The sequence below is a fragment of the Mytilus trossulus genome, chromosome 7 (assembly GCF_036588685.1).
Source record: "Mytilus trossulus isolate FHL-02 chromosome 7, PNRI_Mtr1.1.1.hap1, whole genome shotgun sequence".
Lineage (NCBI taxonomy): Eukaryota > Metazoa > Mollusca > Bivalvia > Mytilida > Mytilidae > Mytilus > Mytilus trossulus.
In genome coordinates, this window is record NC_086379.1 from 45844298 (window position 1) to 45869968 (window position 25671).

The following is a 25671-nucleotide window of genomic DNA, read 5'->3' on the forward strand; positions in this document are numbered from 1 at the left end:
TCATGTTTGAAATGAAAATTAAAAAGCAGGAGTTTTATATTGAAATTTATAAATTCAATTTACTTGCAATCAGCAATGTGACCATTGCCACTAGTGAAGAAAATAATAATTACACTTTCAAATCACTTTAGCACATTTAGGGTTGCTGCTCACAAGGAAGCTATTAAACCAAGAGTTCCAAATGGTGAAGTTGAAATCATCCCTTCATAAATTTTACGGACGCCATCACGAGTTGGTTGACTGTTATTGAATAACCGTTTCACAAATGATATCGGATATGTTCCTTACGTCGTAACTACAATCCCTTTCCCTTTCATGAATGTGACCTACCGAATTAGACTATTTACCGGATTTGTAATCACATAAGCAACACGACGGGTGCCACATGTGGAGCAGGGTCTGCTTACCCTTCCGGAGCACCTGAGATCATCCCTAGTTTTTGGTGGGGTTCGTGTTGTTTATTCTTTAGTTTTCTATGTTGTGTCATGTGTACTATTGTTTTTCTGTTTGTCTTTTTCATTTTTAACCATGGCATGGTCAGTTTGTTTTAGATTTACGAGTATAATGACTGTCTCTTTGGTATCTTTCGTCCCTCTTTTAAACCTATCTTGGTGTATAGTGACTCCACATAATATCTACACCCAACAAATAACGAGAATGAGTGGAGGATGAAGTCATTTTGAGGTCAAGGTCAAATATTTTGGTTGACTGTAGCAGATGAAGGATTGAAACAAAAACTCTTTTGCTATTTGTCAGCCATTACTGGACACCACAAGAGGTTCATGAAAAAAAAATTCTGACATCACAATTAGAAAATATCTGATGCCATAAAGAAAAAGTGGTTGTTGTATGACGTCAAAAGTTCAAGTGTTTCAAATTCTCAGGTCAAGTGTCACAGATTCCAAAATAGGGATATATAAGGTTTAAAATTGATGATGTCAGTGATAATGATATAACTAGGTTAGAAAATGGAAACAGGGAATGTGTCAAAGAGACAACAACCCGTCCAAAGAGCCGAAAACAGCACAAGAGCATGAACAGCTGCTCCATACTAGTTCAGACAAATTGACACTTACCGGTAATTAAAAAACATACATGTAAATGAACCAAAATTGAAAAAACTCAAAAAGACTAACAAAATCCAGAGGTTCTTGACCTAGGACACACAAAAATATCATAAACTTCCTTAAAATTCTTTCATGTTCATGTTTTGGACAAATGGAACCTTTATATATATATATTTGAGCCAGGAGTTTTAAATGCACACATAAAGCCAACATAAATTACTAAATTCCCTTTGAAAACAAAAGCTTTTAATGCATGGTCATACTTATTGTTAAAAAAATTATGTAATTCTTTCTTTTATATTGTTGAAGCATGTTTAAACTGTTCACAGAATTATAGATTTTACATAAGTTTCTATGTATATTTCAATAAGTAGTGAACTTGTAAAAATCTATAACAGATCTAGGGAATGTAGGTGCAGAAATGAACGTGACAATTTCTCTGTTAACAAAATTTGTACTGTTAAAACAGTTTTTGAATGTGTAAAATCTGAAGTAAAGTTTAAATTTTTGATGATTTTGTTGTTTGAAACTCTTGATTACGGGATGTATTGATTTTGAAATGCATCAATTAAAGGTCTCTTCAATATTGTATACTTAAAACATATTTAAAGTTTAAAATAGTAAAATGTTTTTGACATAAATACTTCATAAATATGAAGTTTCCTTGATGTAACTATATGTAAACTTATCTGTTGGCTATTTAAATGTACAGTTATAAATATTTTTACAGAATAATTGATATTCAAAAAAATTTAAAAGGATTTTGAGATCAGTGCATAAAATAATTTTAGGGTTTCAAAACTTTTCATAAATATTTGTATAATACAACTTCTTGTCGTTTTATGGTTGTTTATATAATATTGATTAGTAACAAATACCATTACCATATATATATATGTCCTTCAGAAGTCAGCCTAGATGAGTTCAAATGTTCCTTACATTTTTTTAAATGTTTCAGAAACTGCCATAGAATATACTTAAAGTTTGCCAAAGTTGTATGTTTCGGTAATAATTTCAATAAACTTAAACACAGACTTATAAAACACTGACTTGACTGATTTTGATAATTTTGACCTGAACTTCACAATTCATCTTCAGGTTGGCTGTCAAAACAAGTAGGAAAATATTGTTTCTATCATAAAAAACCTCTAACAAATACTATCCAATCAGTTATTAGGAAAAACGTCCATGTTTTGGCAATTAAACCTAAATAGAGTATATAGAATAGTGATTTATATTGCAATACACTAGCATCATGAGCATAGAGAAGGTATCTGTTATCAATTCCATGACAGAAAAACAGAAGCCATTAAGATTTTATTCCAAATCCATAACTATAAAACATCTTCTAAAAAACTACAGGTCCTCTTATAACAAAAAAAAGAGAGAAGATATAAAATGATTTCTGATATTTAATTCATCTAATAAAATTAGATGCACATAGATAGTTGTCTCATCAATTGTCTCAACTCAGTGAATTGTCGCCATTTATATAAAACAGAGGCCTATGTGGCCGAGTGGTCTAAGGAGTCTACTGTATTACTAGCCAGTATCCAAACAGAGGTTGTGTTTTTTTGCATTTAGCAGTTGGCTGGTGTGCTCCACTCTAATCTTGATTGACAAGGAAGGTCAGTGGTTTTCTCCAGACAGAGATTCCAGCTTCCTCCACCAATAAAAACTGACTGCCACAAAATAGCACTAAAGTACTGAAAGTGGTGTTAAACATCAATCAATCAATCAATCAATCAATCAATCAATCAATCAATTTAGATATGAGAAGACTAGACCTAATAGAAAAAGTAGTTTGTATTACACTGACATCATTTATAGTTAAAATTGGCTACTGAAGTGAATTTGATGGTACATTGTAATAAAAAATCCTGGATATTTAATTTCCTATTGAAAATTTGTAAATATTTGAACATTTAAATTTGTGGTAACCCCCTTCCCTTGCACCTGTACCCACGAAATCCACAAAAATTGGTATTCAACAATATTAATGAATCCAAAGGATCTGTTTTTATATGTGATAAAAAAGTAGAACATTTAAAATTTTATAATTTGAACAGCTAAATGTAGTTTTGAAAGGTTTATATTGCTAAAGAAATGTTCCCTAGTTATGATTTTTCTTCAAGATTTGTATTTTAACTGTGTGAAACAATATTTCCTAAAGTTATCAAGACAAACCTGTTTATTTTAGGGTAAAGAAGTAATTGAGTACTACATTCAAGAATTGATAACAGAGGGTACATCTTTTATAAAACCATGGACCCCTAAAATTGAGGACACACCCTCACAGGACAGTGGTCTGAGGAGTCGGTCTAACAGTCAACATAGCAATAGCAGCCAATCTAGTCTAATCTTAGGAGCCACTGCTGCAACCATGCATGAGAAGTCTCCTGTTTCTGAAGGTAAGAAAATATAGTCTAGTTTTAGGAGCCACCGCTGCCACCATGCAAAAGAAGTCTCCTGTCTCTGAAGGTTAGAAAATAGTGTATAGTTTCAGGAGCCACGGCTGCCACCATGCATGAGAAGTCTCCTGTTTCTGAAGGTAAGAAAATATAGTCTAGTTTTAGGAGCCACCGCTGCCACCATGCAAAAGAAGTCTCCTGTCTCTGAAGGTAAGAAAATAGTGTATAGTTTCAGGAGCCACTGCTGCCACCATGCATGAGAAGTCTCCTATCTCTGAAGGTAAGAAAATAGTCTAGTCTTAGGAGCCACTGCTGCCACCATGCATGATAAGTATCCTATCTCTGAAGGTAAGAAAATAGCATATAGTCTTAGGAGCCACTGCTGCCACCATGCATGAGAAGTCTCCTGTCTCTGAAGGTAAGAAAATAGTGTATAGTCTTAGGAGCCATTGCTGCCACCATGCATGAGAAGTCTCCTGTCTCTGAAGGTAAGAAAATAGCGTATAGTCTTAGGAGCCACTGCTGCCACCATGCATGAGAAGTCTCCTGTCTCTGAAGGTAAGAAAATAGTGTATAGTCTTATGAACCACTGCTGCCACCATGCATGAGAAGTCTCCTGTTTCTGAAGGTAAGAAAATAGTCTAGTCTTAGGAGCCACTGCTGCAACCATGCACAAGAAGTCTCCTGTTTCTGAAGGTAAGAAAACACTGTATAGTCATAGGAGCCACTGCTGCCACCATGCATGAGACGTTACCTGTTTCTGAAGGTAAAAAAATAGTGTATAGTCTTAGGAGCCACTGCTGCCACCATGCATGAGACGTTACCTGTTTCTGAAGGTAAGAAAATAGTCTATTGTGAATTCATGTTTTTTATGGATGAAAACTTTTGTAACAAATTTGGATAAAGGTATTCTTGTGATGTTTCCTAATTTTTCATAACAAATCAGCCAGTTGCATCTTGTTTCCTAATATTTTCACCAAAAAATTAGCGGGTGGAATGGAAAAGTGGTGCTGTTTTCGGATGATACACTGATCTTTTGTCAAATATATTTGCAAAACTAATATCTTTTATAATAAAACTTTAATTTATAGAAGTAGACTTGATACATAAGATTTATATAAAGCAATATTTAATTAACTCGAATCAGATGTATACCAGACAGTAGCATTGAATCTATTGACTCTTTTGTAACTTGATCATCTGGAGAAGCCTCTTTTTGAAATCTGAACAATGTCAGTAATTAATTTTGTCAATAGAGAATTTGATTATTTGAAATCTGAGGAGTTAAGAACTTGTTATGACATTTTCGGAAATATCTCATTGTTAATTAAAAGTAAATGTTGATAATTTGTAGTGATAATTTGGCATTTAGTTTCATTACCGACGTCTATCATGGATTTTCTTCACATTTTAGGTGTTGAAAAATCTTTAACGTGTTAATGATACAATGTACATGTATAATACAAAGTATGCTTAAGTATATTTTGTTATGAAAGATGAATAAAGTGCATGGCATTTATCAAGCTTTTTTTTAAAAGCTTATGATTTCTGTATCAGGATAAGTTGCTAGCTAAGATAATAAGAGTCATGCAACCAAAGACATATGTCATTTGGTTAAGATGAAACCCAAAAATTGACAGATTCTGAAATCTTAATCTTTTTTGAAAGTTCCTAATATAAAAATAAGGAGGTGTGGTATGATTGCCATACGACATTTCAAATATCCACCAAGATCAAATGAAATGATGTAAACAATTACAACCATAAAGCCTTTAATTAACAATGAGAAAACCAAATGTTTAGTTGTCTATAAATTTATTAAAGTTAAATGCCCAGTGAGACCAGAAAAGCAATGATTTCTATCAAACATGTATTAGCATGGTTGCATGGCCCACTATGAATTTTAAAACTTATAATCTGTCATCCTGCACAATTCAATTTTCTTATTCATACTTTCTTTCTTCATTATAGAAACTTCACACTCTTAACTGTCATTCTAATCCCTAAATAAAATTTCTATGGAAAACATAAACACCTCTAGCTTCAAATGAAATCTCATTGTGTAAACATAAACTTTAAACTTCATAATTTGACAGGAAACTACTTCATTGCAATGAACGCTTATTTGATCAAAATCAAAAGTTGACGAATTGGTTAGTACCTTAGACTGTTGCCACCTTACATATTATTGATCAATCCTGCTCAATACTGGAAACTGCATATAAAGTATATTTTTCATACGTTTTTATTTGATTGACTTCAATTAATATATTTTTTCAGGTGCTCATTCTCCAGATCTTGCTGGTGGGAAACTGGAAGATGTTTATATTGAACGTTTCCTTGGTAACCTTACTCCAGTACAAGAGAATAGTCTTGTTCAACTACGCCAACTCCTTCAGACAACACATAAAGGAAAGGTAAAAAAGATTTAAAAAAATGTTTCAGATAAAACCCTTATTATTTCAAGATTTTTGCAGAGGGGGGCTTTTCTTTCTATATTTTCATTTTCTGATGAGCTTAATAAATCTAGCTGTATAATTCTATTTAACTCCCTTACAGAAATGTACTTAGATATAATATCAAACTCTAAAAAATTTGTGTTTGAAAAATTTTTAAATATTCATTTCCCACGATGTATCGTATGCCTCCATCACTATGTCTTGTTTTTTCAGATTCCTAAAGACGCCCATATTTTACGTTTTCTTCGTGCTAGAGATTTCCACAGAGAAAGAGCAAGAGAGATGCTTGTTCATTCCATGGCTTGGAGGAAGCTACACAATGTTGATGGTTTATTAGAATCATATCAAGCTAGTGAAGTTATAGACCAGTACTATACAGGAGGCTGGCATTACTGTGATAAAGGTATGGGAATTCTTAGAAAGAAAAAGATGTGGTATGAGTGCCAATGAGACAACTCTCTATCCAAGTCACAATTTGAAAAAGAAAAAAACATTATAGGTCAAAGTACTGTCTTCAACACGGAGCCTTGGCTCACATAAAACAGCAAGCTATAAATGGCCCCAAAAATGACTTGTGTCAAACCATTCAAACGAGAAAACCAGCGGTCTTATCTATATAAAAAATGAAGAAAGAGAAACACTAATGAACCACATCAACATACGACAAATACTAAAATCAGATTCCTGACTTAAGACAGGTGCAAACAAATTATTTAACATTTAAAGATACAGTATAGAAAACCAAGGATCACAATCATTTAAAAAAAAAAAGCTTGCATATTATTTACCTATTTATATGTTTATCCATTAATACAAGTCAGTATGCTCCGAGATAAGTTCTTCTAAAAGGACGCTCACATTGCCTTTACAAGACCTAACATTTTGGTAAAATGATTCAAAAGGTTTTACTTTCAGAGAAATATTATGCTTTTCTTCAAATTTACATTAAGGATTCAGTTAACAGGTTGTCCTAGAATAATATGATATGTAAATGAATACATATTGCTAAAATTAAGATTTATTTCTTATCCAAACCATAATCTATATTTAGATGGCAGACCATTGTATGTATTAAAGTTAGGACAAATGGATGTCAAGGGTCTGATAAGGAGTGTTGGAGAGGAAGCAATACTAAAACATGTAAGTACAATGTCAACATTAGCAGAAAATTAGTTTCATTATGTGATTGTTGGTTTGTTTGTTTGGTGGTGTTTATCAGTTGCAGATTCAGGATTTTGAAAAGGAGATTTTGAAAGCTAGGAGGGGTACTTCAAAAGTCTATGCCATGACCATAAATGTAGCTACATAAGGTGCTCTGTTTTTTTTATACATTAGTAGCCATTGTTTCAGGTGCTAAGCGTCCAGTTTTACTTGTACAAGAAACAACAAGAAACCAAAGTGAACAATAAACTTTAGTAAAAGAAAACAACAAAGAAAACAACACCCATTAATTACCGCATGGTATGAGTTTATTCTGGTCCTTTAGTATTTAAGATCAAACCTATTATATTCTAGGAATTTTTCAAACCAACTGCATACACACATTAGTCACAGTCTTTTTGTGCATTGTCTATTGCACCAGTTTCTTATTGATAAATTTTCTAAATCATGCCTATACAAATGTACATACAAATCAGACATGTTAAGGCAGTTTAAGGTTATGTGTGTGTTTTTTTTCAGGTTTCTTTTCAATGAAAAGTTTTAAGTTTCAGATTATGAATAATAAAATGAAAGCTCACAAAGTAATTTACAGGAATACATTATCAAAAAACTTTTACATGAAGAATATTTTTTATTAATTTTCCGTCAAAAGATCATTAAAGTAGTAAATGAACAGGAAAATTGATGGATTATGTCAGTTGAGAATATTCAGTTTAAAATTTCATTACACAATACAAAGATACAAATTTTAATAGGATTTTATAGTTTTAAATATCTCCTTACTATTGAATGTAGGTACAGCGTTATGTAATAATTATTTGTCACCTAGAATTAATTGCAATTTTTTCTTATCAAAGTTACTTTTTCAAGATATTAATGTGCTGTCATGTTGTGATAGGTTTAATCAACTTTGTGACAATGGAAGCAGAATTGTCACTGATTTATTTGTGGTTATGATTTCATTGTGAAATGCTCTCATTTTCTGATGATTTTAACAAGGATTTATTTTTTATCTGGAAATTTGCAATATGTTTCAACCAAAATAAATTATCAAACATGTTCACATCAGAAGAAGAAAACAAACAATGTATTACATAAAGACTGCACTTGTTCTCAAAGTACTTTTATGTTACATTATTTAGTGCAAAATGTTGTTCTCAGTGCACATGATTATAACATAAGACGTTCTTAATATAATAAAAGTTATGAAAAGATTTAGTATAAAGTTATTTGCAGGTTTTGTGTGTAAATGAAGAGGCTTGTAGCAGATTCCTTTTTCTGATAATATAAAAACAAATTAATTTTGTTTGGAAATTTGTTACATATTTTAACCAAATAAGATTATCAAACTTTTATAACATCAATAGAATACAAGAAACAATTTATTGCATAACACTGCACTTGTGTATTTTACTAAGTGTTATAGTGCAATAGGTTGTTCTCAGTGCACACAATTATTACATAAGAGGTTCTTAAGATAATAAAAGATATAATGATAGATATGAAAAGACTTAATATAAGTTATTATTTGTAGGTTTTAAGTGTGAATGAAGAGGGTTTGAGGAGATGTGATCAGGCAACACAAATCACTGGATATCCTGTCTCGTAAGTACAATGTAGTATCACATAGAGTATGATGATGTGGTATGATTGCCAATGTGACAAGTCTCCACCAGAGACCAAATTCCATTTAGCATCTATATATAGGTCATTGTGCAGCCTTCAGAAATTTGGAAATCCTATACCCTATATAAAGCTATTAAAGGAACAATTCAAATGAGAAATCCAACACCCTGATTTACTGGTATGTACAAAACAACAAACTAATGTTAAATAGGATATATACAGCAACAAACAACAACAACAGCATTACACACATCTGACTTAGGACTAGTATGTTTTATACATAGTTTGCCATAATGAATGTGCCAGGGTTAATATAAAAAAGAAGATGTGGTATGATTGCCAATGAGACAACTATCCACAAAAGACCAAAATGACACAGACATTGACAACTATAGGTCACCGTACGGCCTTCAACAATGAGCAAAGCCCATACCACATAGTCAGCTATAACAGGCCCGATAAGACAATGTAAAACAATTCAAACGAGAAAACTAACGGCCTTATTTATGTAAAAAAATGAACGAAAAACAAATATGTAACAAACGACAACCACTGAATTTACAGGCTTCCTGACTTGGGACAGGCACATACATAAATAATGTGGCGGGGTTAAACATGTTAGGGGGATCCCAACCCTCCCCTAACCTGGGACAGTGGTATAACAGTACAACATAAGAGCGAACTATAAAAATCAGTTGAAAAAGGCTAAACTCATCAGATGGACAAAAATACATCATGTTTTAAACATGTTTTATACACAGTTTGCCATAATAAATGTGCCAGGGTTAAACATGTTTTATACACAGTTTTCCATAATAAATGTACCAGGGTTAAACATGTTTTATACACAGTTTGCCATAATAAATGTGTCAGTGGATAATGAATGAAATAATTCTAGACTTAGGTTCATTTCTGGGAGAATGAAAGGACAACCTTGTTAAGAAAACACCTTACAATTGCAACTCTTCCTATTTTACAAGGTATCTGCATGAAATTTTGTACAATGAAATATACACAAAAGTATATGAGAGAACTTCAAAGTTTTGTCAAAAAAAAATAAAAATTGACCAGATTTTAATACAATTAGGTGGCAGCTGTCTAAAGTATTATACAGTTTATTTTAAATTCATTTTCTTTTGAGATGAGAAACATTTTTTAAAAAGTTTATTTGTTTTCAGAGGATGTACTTGTATTGTTGATTTGGAAGGTTTGAGCATGCGACATCTGTGGCGACCAGGAGTCAGAACATTGCTACGCATCATTGAAGTCGTAGAAGCAAATTACCCAGAAACAATGAACAAATTATTGATAGTCAGAGCACCGAGAGTGTTTCCTGTATTGTGGACATTAATAAGTCCATTTATTGATGAAAATACAAGACAGAAATTTATGATTTATGGCGGGAAAGATTATCAAGGAGCAGGAGGGTTGATTGAATTCATTGATAAAAAATATATACCTGATTTTCTTGATGGAGATTGTTATGTAAGTCTAAATATAGATTGACATTAACAATATAAAAACGAAAGTTTGGTAACATATACTTAGATAGCCAATGAGACAAGTCTTCACAAAGGAGCAAACAACGTAGATAATAACAAGTATAGGTAACCGTACAGCCTGCAAAAACCATACCGCATAGTCAGCCAAAAAAGGCCCAGAAATTTCAAATGTAAAACATTTCAAACAAGAAAACAAATATCATATTTTATGTACAAAAAAATGAAAGAAAAACAAATATATAACACAGCAACAAACGACAACCACTGAATTACAGGCTCCTGATTTTTGACAGGCACATACCTACAGAATGTGACAGAGTTAAACATGTTAATGGGAACTCAACCCTCCCCTTGACCTGGTAAGGTGGTGTAATAGTCGATAAGGGATTTTCAACATATTTTCTAATTCATTATTGAGCTTGCTAATGTCAGATAATGTGTCATATTTTCTAAGCATCTCTATTGTCTTTATCACCATTGATAAGCAATAAGTAAACAGAATTATTTTATTAGATTATATATTTAAATAATCATCCACTTTTCTCTATTTTGCCCCTGCTGTAAATATATGGTTAGGTGACAAACTGAATTATGAATATTTCATTCAGACCACACAATAGAAGAGAAAGGATAAAGGGTGTCCATCCATAACACAAAAACATTATGTGCACGGCAAAAAATGCAAAACCAAAGGAACATAGAAGATGTGGTATGATTGCCAATGAGACAACTATCCACAAAAGACCAAAATGATGCAAACATTAACAACTATAGGTCACCTATAGGTCACCGTTCAGCCTTCAACAATGAGCAAAGCCCTTTAATTGCTGTTCTTCATCTCAATATCACACACATAAATTTACTTGTTTTCTATGAAGTGTATTAATAAAATTTATTTGATTTTTCAGTGTGATGTACCAGAAGGAGGATTAGTGCCAAAAGCTTTATATAAAGAAGAATACTCAGATAAATCCCCTGAGGGTCCCCCACTTAGTATTGACAGCTTATATCAGACAAGTTATGTTGTTAAGGATTTTTCTCATGAAGTAAGTACTGGTGCTACTTATTTTGAATAAGTTATCCAGCTCCATAGTTCTCACTTCATTGTATAAGCTTACTGGTACATGAATCAATCAAAAAGTAGATGTGGTATGATTGCCAATGAAATAATTATCCACGAGAGTCAAAATTACTTGATTGTGTCCAAATTACTTGATTGTAAGCATCTGTAGGTTACGTCATGGCCCTTCAACAATGAGAAAAACTCATACCTCCATGTCATTTTTGTTTCCTTACAAAATTTTTGCATCCTAAATTGAACTCAACAGAATTTTTGGATATTGTTCTGTATTGAGGGTAAATCATGTACAAGTGTAATGATAATATAACTTCTTCAAGATAGTTCATCATGTTTCAAAATAGCAGAATTTAGGGGCAACAACTCTGACAGATTACATCATTAAATAAACATGATTATTATTTGATTTGAGATTTTGCCAAAGTCTTCATATCCCTGGTACAAGCCTATAGAAATTTTGTACTTCTTTGAATATTAAATTTGTGGTTAACCTATACCCACCAAATTAATGAAATTGGTATTTCACGAATAATAATGAATCAAGTTTGTAATTTTCTTAATTTACACTCTTTCCTATGAATTTGATATATTCTTCATGTCTACATTATAGGTTTTAATAAATGTACCACAGAGAGGATCTGTTATTACTTGGGACTTTGACATTCTGAAAGGGGACGTCACTTTTACAGTGATTCGGTATAAATATGGAACACTTCCTGCGGAACCATATCATCAACATCACGTCCAAAGTGCATCGGGTGGAATAGGATCTGTACAATATATAGACAATAAAACAATGCAGGTGGGAAAAGATCTGACCATTGTTGAAGCTCCACATATATGTAGGGATGGAGACAGTGTTCAGGTTAGATAACTCTTGTTAGATTAGGAATTTGAAATCAGAATTATAAAATGATATGTTAGGTCTGAAAGGGCAGTTGTGAAAAATGCATTATTTTCCATTGAGATTTAGCACAGTTTTTCATAATAGAGTAAAGGTTTCTTTGTTATATGATATCAAAAAGTAGAATGTACTTTTTTAATACTAGCATATGCTGCATTCTAAGGAAATAGAATTCTGTAGGAGACATTGGTGAAAGAAATGAAGTAATAGAAAAAGTTAATCGTCTTGAAATTATAAACTAGAACTTATTATTGATGTGTTATATTTCCCCTTTTTCTGTCTTAATTTATAATTTTTACTATTTGATTAGCCTGTATGATTTTGCCAAATAATATTCCATGAGCCTTTTTTTGTAAAAATTAAGAAAATAAATCAGTCATGTATATTTATACCTCGTTCACACGGACATTTAATTCGAATTGAATTTGAATCAAATGCGAATCAAAATCGCTAATCGCGTTCACACACACTTCTTTTTTAATTGGAATTGATTCGAATTGGCTAATTCAAATTACCCAATTAGAATTAGAAATACGTTTTTGTTAATACGAATTAAAAGTTAATGTCGTTTGGACAGTAAAGCGAATTTGACGCACATTGTGATTCAAATTAGAATAGACGTAAGAACGTAAAACGTTTCGAATGCGAATTAAACTAATTTGAATTAGTTAATGCGAATCGAATTCAAATTACGTGTGAACTCAGCATAAAACTGAATATAAATAACTTATCTATTTAACAGGGTTCCATTGTGACAAATCAAGCTGGTAGTTATATACTACAGTGGAAGTACTTTGACTCCAGTAAAGCTGCTTTTGATTTTCCGTTAGCATCACACAAGTCTAAAGTTATGTACCATACAGATGTACTCAAGTCAGAAGCTTTTAGGTTTGTTGTATGAACTAATCTTGTGTATGTTAAGCTCATTTATCTGTCTAAATGAAGGTAACAGATACCTGCAGTCTTATTGAGATTTTTGTCCCCTACAGAAAAGGGTTACATATGTCCATCTTTCTGTCATTCCATCTTTCTGTTCTTTCAAAATTGAACACTAATTTTTGTTTCATCATGCTTCGAGATACTGATTTGATTTTAAGCTTACATATCTGAGACCGATTTTTTTTGTACATTAGTATATATGATTATGACTTGCAGATAATTTTTTTGTCTTGCCTGCAACAAAAGTTGCTGAAGACAATAAAATAAGTCCATCAGGAGCCTTGTTGTCCAGGGGCCAATCCAGCCATTTAAAAAAGGGGGGTTCCAACTACATGTCCCCATGTTTGATGGAAACTACTTGTGGCAGATCAATGATATTTTCTACAAAGTTGCATTACTATCAGTTCATATCAAGTTTGACAATTTTTTAAGGCTATGCTCTGAGCCCTAGGTCATGGCCCAGCATCTTGCAAATAATAAACAATTATCAACATTAAGTTCTCTGCTTAAATCAGTTTGATAGGAAGTATGTGTGATAGACAAGGATATTTTCATTACTATCAGTATGTATCCTTTTGACGAATATTTCAAAGTCCTGTCTCCAAGTTCATGGTTCAACTTTGAATTAATTAGCGATTTTTCAAATGTTATCATAATGTTGCCGATAAAAGTGGTTTGTTCTTTCTAAAGTGATACAGAATTATCTCTGTAAGTAAGCAAGTTTATTGTTGATTTAGGCCAAATAAAATAATATGTGTGTTTTCTAATATTAGCTCTTTGAAAAAAATAGGGAAGTAGGTAGGGAATGTTTCTATTTTACTTTTTTTTACATTGAGAGAAAGGTCGAGAAATGTGCTTTTTGAAAAATGACAAAAAAAACCACGTTTAAAATAGGCTATTTCTAAGCTTAAAGTATAGGAAAAGTAAGGAAATTGGAAACACACATATTATTTTTTTTGGCCTTATTGTTTTCTTCATGTTTGTGTTTTACCATGACATCTAGTTTCAGTTGGCTATTTAATTTCAGAAATTTTCATGTATAATATTGGATAAAATAATTTATTTAATTTTTGTACACAAATTGGAAGCCTGTTTTCTTATATGATATGTATCTAGAGAAAATTATAACAGCTTGAAAATAAAAAGAATTAGAAAATACTGCTACTGCAATGACAAAATCAAATCATTGGTGACTCTAAGGGTGAATTCACATTATAGGAGAAATTAAGAAAATAAAAAATAACTTCAGTGTATATTCGTGAATACCATTTTTTTGTTGATTGAGTAGAAATTTTATTTTCATGCATAGTTGATTTCCATGGATTTGCCAAAATTTTATACTGCAAACATCATCCGAATTTTATAATGCAAACATCATCCAAATTTTATAATGCAAACATCGTCCAATTTTATAATGCAAACATCATCCAAATTTTATAATGCAAACATCATCCAAATTTTATAATGCAAACATCATCCAAATTTTATAATGCAAACATCGTCCAATTTTATAATGCAAACATCGTCCAATTTTATAATGCAAACATCATCCAAATTTTATAATGCAAACATCATCCAAATTTTATAATGCAAACATCATCCAAATAATGCAAACATCATCCAAATTTTATAATGCAAACATCATCCAAATTTTATAATGCAAACATCATCCAAATTTTATAATGCAAACATCGTCCAATTTTATAATGCAAACATCATCCAAATTTTATAATGCAAACATCATCCAAATTTTATAATGCAAACATCATCCAAATTTTATAATGCAAACATCATCCAAATTTTATAATGCAAACATCATCCAAATTTTATAATGCAAACATCATCCAAATTTTATAATGCAAACATCATCCAAATTTTATAATGCAAACATCGTCCAATTTTATAATGCAAACATCGTCCAATTTTATAATGCAAACATCATCCAAATTTTATAATGCAAACATCATCCAAATTTTATAATGCAAACATCGTCCAAATTTTATAATGCAAACATCGTCCAAATTTTATAATGCAAACATCGTCCAATTTTATAATGCAAACATCGTCCAATTTTATAATGCAAACATCATCCGAATTTTATAATGCAAACATCATCCAAATTTTATAATGCAAACATCGTCCAAATTTTATAATGCAAACATCGTCCAAATTTTATAATGCAAACATCATCCAAATTTTATAATGCAAACATCATCCAATTTTATAATGCAAACATCGTCCAATTTTATAATGCAAACATCATCCAAATTTTATAATGCAAACATCATCCAAATTTTATAATGCAAACATCATCCAAATTTTATAATGCAAACATCATCCAAATTTTATAATGCAAACATCATCCAAATTTTATAATGCAAACATCGTCCAAATTTTATAATGCAAACATCGTCCAATTTTATAATGCAAACATCGTCCAAATTTTATAATGCAAACATCGTCCAATTTTATAATGCAAACATCATCCCAATTTTATAATGCAAACATCATCCAAATTTTATAATGCAAACATCGTCCAAATTTTATAATGCAAACATCATCCAAATTTTATAATGCAAACATTATCCAAATTTTATAATGCAAACATCATCCAAATTTTATAATGCAAACATCATCCAATTTTATAATGCAAACATCGTCCAATTTTATAATGCAAACATCATCCAAATTTTATAATGCAAACATCATCCAAATTTTATAATGCAAACATCGTCCAAATTTTATAATGCAAACATCGTCCAAATTTTATAATGCAAACATCATCCAAATTTTATAATGCAAACATCGTCCAATTTTATAATGCAAACATCATCCAAATTTTATAATGCAAACATCATCCAAATTTTATAATGCAAACATCATCCAAATTTTATAATGCAAACATCGTCCAAATTTTATAATGCAAACATCATCCAAATTTTATAATGCAAACATCATCCAAATTTTATAATGCAAAATTTTATAATGCAAACATTGTCCAATTTTATAATGCAAACATCATCCAAATTTTATAATGCAAACATCATCCAAATTTTATAATGCAAACATCGTCCAAATTTTATAATGCAAACATCATCCAAATTTTATAATGCAAACATCATCCAAATTTTATAATGCAAACATCATCCAAATTTTATAATGCAAACATCATCCAAATTTTATAATGCAAACATCGTCCAAATTTTATAATGCAAACATCGTCCAATTTTATAATGCAAACATCATCCCAATTTTATAATGCAAACATCATCCAAATTTTATAATGCAAACATCATCCAAATTTTATAATGCAAACATCATCCAAATTTTATAATGCAAACATCATCCAAATTTTATAATGCAAACATCATCCAAATTTTATAAAGCAAACATCATCCAAATTTTATAATGCAAACATCATCCAAATTTTATAATGCAAACATCGTCCAATTTTATAATGCAAACATCATCCAAATTTTATAATGCAAACATCATCCAAATTTTATAATGCAAACATCATCCAAATTTTATAATGCAAACATCGTCCAAATTTTATAATGCAAACATTGTCCAAATTTTATAATGCAAACATCGTCCAATTTTATAATGCAAACATCATCCAAATTTTATAATGCAAACATCATCCAAATTTTATAATGCAAACTTTTATCCAAATTTTATAATGCAAACATCGTCCAAATTTTATAATGCAAACATCATCCAATTTTATAATGCAAACATCATCCAAATTTTATAATGCAAACATCATCCAAATTTTATAATGCAAACATCATCCAAATTTTATAATGCAAACATCGTCCAAATTTTATAATGCAAACATCATCCAAATTTTATAATGCAAACATTATCCAAATTTTATAATGCAAACATCATCCAAATTTTATAATGCAAACATCATCCAATTTTATAATGCAAACATCGTCCAATTTTATAATGCAAACATCATCCAAATTTTATAATGCAAACATCATCCAAATTTTATAATGCAAACATCGTCCAAATTTTATAATGCAAACATCGTCCAAATTTTATAATGCAAACATCATCCAAATTTTATAATGCAAACATCGTCCAATTTTATAATGCAAACATCATCCAAATTTTATAATGCAAACATCATCCAAATTTTATAATGCAAACATCATCCAAATTTTATAATGCAAACATCGTCCAAATTTTATAATGCAAACATCATCCAAATTTTATAATGCAAACATCATCCAAATTTTATAATGCAAAATTTTATAATGCAAACATTGTCCAATTTTATAATGCAAACATCATCCAAATTTTATAATGCAAACATCATCCAAATTTTATAATGCAAACATCGTCCAAATTTTATAATGCAAACATCATCCAAATTTTATAATGCAAACATCATCCAAATTTTATAATGCAAACATCATCCAAATTTTATAATGCAAACATCATCCAAATTTTGAATTCATGGTTCACCTAGTCTATCCCTAGGTATACAACAATTAATAATGAAAAGTAAAATAACAAAAATACTGAACTCCCTGGAAAATTCAAAAACGAAAGTCCCTAATCAAATGGCACAATCAAAAGCTCAAACACATTAAACAAATGAATCCACAGTACATCATTTTTTTTTTAACCCTTTCCTCCATAATGATGCCTTTTGACGCCACCCCCTTTACTCCATAATGACGCCTTTTGACGCCTGTGTAGTACCTCAGTTGAAAGGCTTTGACTACTAAGTGTCAGCAGTAGACTAAATAAAATTTGTATCCAATATGAAAAGGAATATCATAGGAATATCTGACTTAAATTCGTTTGATGAAATATTTGATTTTTGCAATGCATTAATACTTGAAAGCATAATTTTCAGAATTTTATTGAAAAATCCTATGCAAATCAAGTATGCAAAAAAAAAATATAAATGGAGGAAAGGGTTAATTAAAGAGAAATAATATTTTGAACATTTGTTTCCACAGAGGATCTATGAGCAGTCTACAGTCATGTCATAGTGGATTTTCATCCTTAAGTTTAAGTACATCACAGAGTACAGGGAGCTTAAACGCCAATAATCCTAACAGGTAAAATATGTTATTATACAAGACTATATTTACAAACAAAAGTGAACCAACGCCTGGTGAATCTGTAGTACAATAGAGTCCCTAAAGTTAATAGATATCTCCGGTATGCAGGGTTGTCATGACAAAACACATAAATGAGAGCGTGGTGTAGTGGTTAGTGCATCGGACTACTAACACAAAGGATCCTGGTATGATTCCCGTACGGGATGAAAATTTCCGGAACTCAATTTTCGGCTCTACCTTGACACCATTCCCAAGTATGGTCTTGAAGAAACGATGATAGTCCATCAGATGGGGACGATAAATGACTGACCCGTGTTAAGAGAGAGCCATATCTCTTGCACGTTAAAGACACCTTTGAGATTTCGAAAAAGAGTAGGCTAATGCCACTACAAGGCAGCGCTCACACCTGCAAAGTGGAAAGGGATTAATATAAGTTGCAAAACTTGTTTACCAAACCACTATTAATAAATATGTTTAAACTAAAACACATAAAATGTAGAGAGCCTTATAGCAACAACACTTTAGGGACTGCTGCAGAAACTTTATTGATTGATATGTTTCGGTGCCTAGCGCAACGCCATCAGGATAAAAACAAGACTATATTTAATATCAAGTTTAAATTTTCAGCCATATTTTGCCAAAGTGAACCTTGTTCTTTCCTATAGGTTTGTTTTATTGGTAATAAGAAACAATCATGAAAAGGAGAAGAAATAACAAATCACATCTTTAATTTTCTGTTTTTCTGATAAGCAACATTCTTGTCGCCACTAAAATAATGGGCTTAACAGAACAATTAGGAATTGCATACTAGCTCTAACATTTGATAATTTTTCAGAGATTATGATTCATCATAAGGTAATGACACTACAAAATTCTTCCAGCAATGTTAGATACAACAATTAACCTTTGAGTAAACAACAGTTTAACCTTTGAACTACACAATACTCTTCCCGCACACCTTTGAGAAAACAGACTGTTTTTATTTGAATGCACTTGACTCTCACTTTTAACCCTTTGACAAATACCCTTTTGAAAATATAAATACACCTTAATTACATTTCAACTTTTTTAACCTGCTGCACTCTGATAAAATTTGCATAAAGTAGAATAAAGTTTTTAAAACTTTTTAATTATACATGTATATGTATAATATGTACCTATTTTATTGTTTTAGAAGCATTGAATTATAAAAGCATTTTTTTTTTTTTGCATTATTGAAATAGCTCTTGTTGTTTCTGGTATTATATTATTAACCAGAAACTCTTAAGCCTCTGTAGTTTTTGAAATTGTCTTTATATACAAAGCTATTTTTGTTGCTATGATTCCCATTAAAATACTATACTTGCTTATTGCCAGGAGTCGAATTTAAGCTTTTTTGTGTACTGGCCAGTCGGACAAGTGGACTGAAAACTCTACTGGTCCGGCTCCAAATCTACTGGTCCTGCATAAATGACATTAATTTGACAAACACAAAAAACAAGACAGATGTTTAATTTGATTTTGATGCTTTCGTTTACATATTAAGTTAGACAGTAACACAAGATCTTTTCCCCATGATTTTTGGTATTTGCGTTTCCTTTTGTCACTTTCGTATACTTTATTTCGATCTTCCTTTTGATTTTCAGTTATGTTAATTTTTTTGTCCGGCAGTTTAACTCCTTCCAAAAAATTTCACATTTTATATTGTTGTGAAGTACGCTCACCCGAGATATTAATTAACTTGATCAATTGTAATACCCCCCAGTACGGTGTAATTGATTTCACAGGTAAATTGTTTTGTAAACAAACGGAGATTGCGATGCAATCATTGATTTTTATCGACAAATTTTATGGTCCACCGGACCACCAGCTGACAAAATCTAATGGTCCGACGCAAATTTTACTAGTCCCGGACTACCGGACTAGCGCTAATTTCGACCCCTGCTTATTGCATAAAATTTACTCTATATTGCAATTTCAGTCATTCCTAAGTTTACCAGACCAGTGAAAATTGGTTTTATCCTGTTAAAGATATGCATTACTTACAAATTAAGTCAATTTTAAAAAAAATAATGATAATGATCATTGTTTGTAACCTCCGACGGTTCACTATAAGGATATTTTGAGGTATCACAGTAAAAACAGTAAAAATTTACTAATTTGACCCTAACGGTAGCTGAAAATGACTATTTGATACCAGACTGTAAAGGGCCTTCCTACCCTCCTTTATAGCAGTTTTGACTGTACATTGTTAGGAATACTTATTTAGTTTTTGAATTGCTCTTTTTTTTAGACTAAGGAGATAACGAAGGCCAAATACAAAAGGAACTTAGAATCAAACATCTAGATAACTATGATCATCAGAATCAAACATCTAGATAACTGTGATCAATCATTTGGAACAACAGAGCTTCCATAACAACATGAAGATTGACTGAATGAATTATTGTCCCAAGAGGAAAATATTTTGAAATTTTTATTTGATTGAGAATAAGTTTTTCTACTAATAGTTTGAAGAAAATATTACTGATTTTTTTGGGTGTGATTTAAAATATTTTGTGAGATTACAAGGCATTTAAAATCAGTTTGTCAATTCACCTTTTCAGAATCTAAAGGACCATTCGGAATTTCATTGTTTGTATCCTAAAATAAAAGTCATTTCATTTCATCCGTTGAATTTGGATAGTTTGGAACATTGTAAACCAATAATTACAGTACTTTTGAAAATATTACCCAGAATGCATTGATTCAGAAATTGGGATTTCAGAATAAAGAAAATGGTTACCGTTGAGATTTTTTATTGATCTGAGATAATTTGTTTGGAGCAGAGTTAGAGAAAGTTATATTTACTGATCTTACAAATTTATTATATCATTTTATGAAGAAATATCTAAATCATAAAAACATAAAGAAATAATTTCATCATTGTAGTTACAAATATTTTTAGCTTTAAAAAAGTGTGAATTAAGTTATTTTACAGTGCATATGTAATTGTTAGTACTGAAATTAACACACGATGACAGCTATTTTAGCACATATGAAAATAGACACTTGTTTTTTCATTGAAAATGGTTGAATTTTTAAACCACATAAAGATACATATGTAGTTGTTATAGCATGTAAAGATACATATGTAGATGTTAATACAAATCTAGCTGTTATCACATGTAAATTAACATATGCAGTTGTTAACATGTAAATATACATATGTTGTGGTAATCAATAATCACATTTTAAGATTCATTTGTAGCTATTAACATTATAAAAAAATACATATGTAGCTGTTAAGGGGGCTCGCGGGTATAAATCTTTTTTTTTCTTAAATATAGAATTCACAATGTGCTTTCGAAAGAACCATGCATTTTTGTTAAGGTACTTTTTTTCTGTTGAACTACTAGGAGAAAAAAAGATAATATGGAAATAAAAAAAGAACTAAATTTCAAAAATCGCTTAAAATTTACAATAGTCTAGATTACTAAGTTCAGCTTATTTGATAAAAAAAATGCATTTATTTTGCCAAAGGGAGATAATATGGAGCTTTTTCAATGATATAAACATTTTAAAAGTCATCTGGGGCCAAAAAGAATTGATTGTTGTGGTTGATTTTTGTACCAAATCATAAAGTAACAATTAATTGTGTAATAAATAAAATAAGTAATGAAACAAAAAATGTTTAAATTTTTGCTGAAATTTTTGTACCCTAGAGAGCCTCCTTAACACAGTTATAATGCACACACTTTGTTAATCTAACTCAGTAATAATATGTTTCTTTTTGATTGTTAATTTATACCTAGTCGTTTTAATCTCTACATTACAATAGAGAACAGGTGCTGATACACATTTGTTTTGGTGTGGTCCAAGAATTGTTGTTGTGTGTGTGATTGTGTATATGAGTGATCAGTATGTGTATAAATGTGTATACAAGTCATTGATTTGTCAGAAGTAAAATTGTTTAAAAGTATTTTTATTTACAGATAACAGTTCTTATTCAAAATTGAAAAAAAGCATTAGTGTATGGGTTTTTATTTTGTGAGAACAAGCATTATTGTAGACATTTTTATTTAAAATCTAAAAAGTATTAGTGTATGGGTTTTATTTTGAAATGTAACAAGTATTTGTGTATTTGTTTTTATTTTGAGGTTTGTGTACTACATATGTAAGTGAAGAATATATACATATTTTTCTCTATGATTCTAAACAGATATTTAATAGTAATTAAAGTGCACCTGACTAGTTACAAGGAAGATATATATGGTAGATCATTACAATTATAAAAGTGCTAGTCTTTCAAAGAATTATTCAGGCTAAACATGAAAGATAAATTGTCCTAGGTGTAAAAAATAAAGGAGAGGGGAAGGTGTTATAATGATATCTTGTAAAGGTTAAATACCAAAAATATCATTCATTTTCAATTACTCTAAAATCCAATCACTTCATTCTACTCTTAATGTTATGATTCATCTCCCTTAACATTTAAAGTAAATGTTATAAATTATCTCCCTTTTGAACAATTCAGAATAAAGATATACACCCGGGGATTACTGACTATCCTTTCAGGGATGTGCCGACAGTACTTGCCAAATCAATAATATATACATTATATAATAAATCTTTATAATTTAATGGATTTAGGATTTCAAGAAAATCATTCAAGCTAATATACAAAAAAAAATGTATGGTTTTAAGTAACAAAAGAAGGATGTTTGTAAAAGTTGTTTAGGTGATAAATTAAAAGTGAAATATTAGTTGATATTACGGATACAAATGTGTCGAGGTTTGTGATTGGATAACAACACAGAGATGTCAGTATATATTCGGGAAACTGCCGGGTATATACGACGTTTTAATCCCCAATTGGAACCTCAAAAACGTCATCAAAACACTGGTTACTTTGTGACGTAGTCAACAGCTATGGGACTGTCACGGAGGCTCACAGAGGGAAAATAATGACGTGCGTCAGTCAATAATACATTTTTAACACAAAATCACGCAATTTACACTTTTAATACTTAAATTTAATGCTAAAAGTGTTATTATAAATTATTACATACACGATAAAATTATGTTCACAGCATATTAGAAAATCCTTCACGAATGTCGAACATATCAGCTTGGGTTTTTCAACATATATGTGTTGTCAACAAATACTTGCACTGGAAAATAGCATTAAGTCAGGGGTAATCCGTAATATATGTGTAATTCAGGTCTCAGACAGGGTATATACTGTGACATTCCCGGCTTAGGTCTTATATCCCCTTCGCCTTCGGATCAGGGGATATAAACTCTAAGCCAGGAATGTCACAGTATATACCCTGTCTGAGACCTGAATAACATATAATATTATGTGAAATAAAAATCAATAAAATGAATTAGTGTATTTTTTTCAAATCTGCCAGACAAAGTCAATTTGTGTTCATGTAAATCAAACTAGGGTTTTCAATATAGTTCCCATTATTCATATTGAACAGTTTGAAAACTTTCTATAGAATTAGTCATATGTTAAATGTGTTAATAAGTATAAGAAATAAACAAGAGAGGAATCTAGAGTTGAGGTGCCATGTTAAGGTTTTAATGCACTTCGATTAGTCAGTTTTCCTGATTTTTGTTTTTTGATAGATAATTGTTATGTTAGGTATAGTTTCATGTTTTTTTTGTTTTGATTTTCATGTGATTTTGTGTTGAAAAATCTCTTTCATACTGTAGCAATTTATGCTGCTTAACTTTGAATTTAGGAAGCAATAGGTTTATGAACTCTGCTTCGTTGAATTGGAAGGAATATGCAGTACAATGTAGGCAATAGTTTAAGGAAATCTGCTTCAATGAATTAAGGAGGAATTTGAAGAAAGCAATAGTTTTTTTCAGAAATCTACTTCATGAATTTAGGAGTAAATTGAAGTAGGCAATAGTTTAATGAAATCTGGTCTATTAAATGTTGAAGGAGTTTGCAGAAGTCATTCTTAGGTAGTCACAGCAAATTTACCCAGATCAAAATCTAGCTAAATAAACTGGCACAATCATCATATAAAAGAACCATACTAAACATATCAATGCAAATTTGAATTATTTATCATTAGACAGTTAGGTTAGTTTTGGTTTATATAGGTAGAAAGACAGTGAAATGTTTGTATAGGTTATTCTAAAATTAATTCTTAACACATAGCTTAATTTCATGATCTATGCCTATGGTTTTAAAGGAATGATAACTGCCATCAAAGATTTAAAGCAATCAAACGATGGAAAATATAAACTAGCATAGTTTAGTCGACGTTTTCTTACAATAAATTGTGCCATACAAAATACAAAAATAGCAATATTCATGTGAATGAGCCAAAAAATAAGTATTGGAACCTGATTTATTCAAATCACCAACATTAGTATTAATGTCAAGGAAAATAAAAATGTTCATGAATTTTCATTTTTCTTAAATATTCAATATTTTATTCACTTCTCACAGGAATGTGTGATTAATATTTCAACCATTGACTAATATTTACACAACCACGAGACCACTATAAACTATTCTTAGTTGATAATTCAAAGATCTATGGTATTGCTACTGTTGTAGATATGGTAAATAAACAAACCAATTCTTTGACATATTCTAGGTCTCGGATAAAAAGATATTTGGCATTTTTATTCAAATGATGAATGGAAATTTATTAGCAGAACATTTTGTTTTAATCAGAAAGTGCTAGCTTACCCTACATACATATATACAATGTTTCAAACCAGTAGTATAGCAATAGAAAAGAATTCTTATATATAAGAATACAGATAATTATAAGCATTATGTTGATGCAAAATAATAAAGGCAATTACTTTGTAGTTTGATTTAAAGTGCATATTAGTGGATAATAAAAAATTTAGTGCTTTCAGTTAGATACTGTGGATTCATTATTTTTGTGGACTAAGGAAACAATTGTATTTTCATAGATATTTGATTTTGTGGTTTAAACAAAGTTGGCATAAATTAAAGTGGGGGTCTTTTGGGGTCTCAGCGTGATGCAGGATTGTCAATTTTTTATAAGCGTGACACATGAAAGTCAAATTATTGTGGCGTGAAAACGGGAAATGAGGTCTACTGGGGCCCGGGAAATGACAAAAAAATGAAAATTGCTTAAGTGCATAGTGTAAGCAGGATACGGGAATCTGACAAAACAGTAAGCGGGATCCAGGATCGGAACCCCCCAATGAGACCCCCATAAAAGTATATATAAAATCTATACTTTGTTGAATATTGAAATCGTGGTTTACATTTGACCTCAAAGTCTCCAAAAATTAGTATCCCATGAATGATAATTTATCCACAGTATATTAGTTTGTAGTTTCTGTTTTTCATTTATGAAGAACTGGATGGTACTGTCTTTTATTAAGTTTTAGAACAATCAGTTTTATATTGGTGTCAAGTCTGAAACTTAAAGAGAGATATTGATGTATGTTTTAGATAGTGTGAAGTTT

The 25671-nt window shown here is 30.7% G+C and overlaps 1 protein-coding gene across 2 annotated transcripts in view; it reads left to right on the forward strand.

The window, feature by feature from the left end:
- The window catches only part of LOC134725165 (SEC14-like protein 1), a 42325-nt gene extending 20096 nt beyond the window's left edge, over positions 1-22229 (forward strand). The window contains exons 5-16 of one of the 2 annotated variants that reach the window (XM_063588768.1): positions 3268-3478; positions 5759-5895; positions 6151-6340; positions 6989-7077; positions 8633-8703; positions 9903-10209; positions 11135-11272; positions 11915-12169; positions 12951-13096; positions 18130-18231; positions 19070-19089; positions 20507-22229. In XM_063588768.1, coding sequence (XP_063444838.1) covers positions 3268-3478; positions 5759-5895; positions 6151-6340; positions 6989-7077; positions 8633-8703; positions 9903-10209; positions 11135-11272; positions 11915-12169; positions 12951-13096; positions 18130-18231; positions 19070-19088 — 1665 coding nt within the window. In that variant the 3' untranslated portion in view covers position 19089; positions 20507-22229. The remainder of the gene's footprint in view (positions 1-3267; positions 3479-5758; positions 5896-6150; positions 6341-6988; positions 7078-8632; positions 8704-9902; positions 10210-11134; positions 11273-11914; positions 12170-12950; positions 13097-18129; positions 18232-19069; positions 19090-20506) is intronic. The other variant, XM_063588769.1, reaches the window with a different exon arrangement.
- Positions 22230-25671: the final 3442 nt, after the last annotated feature.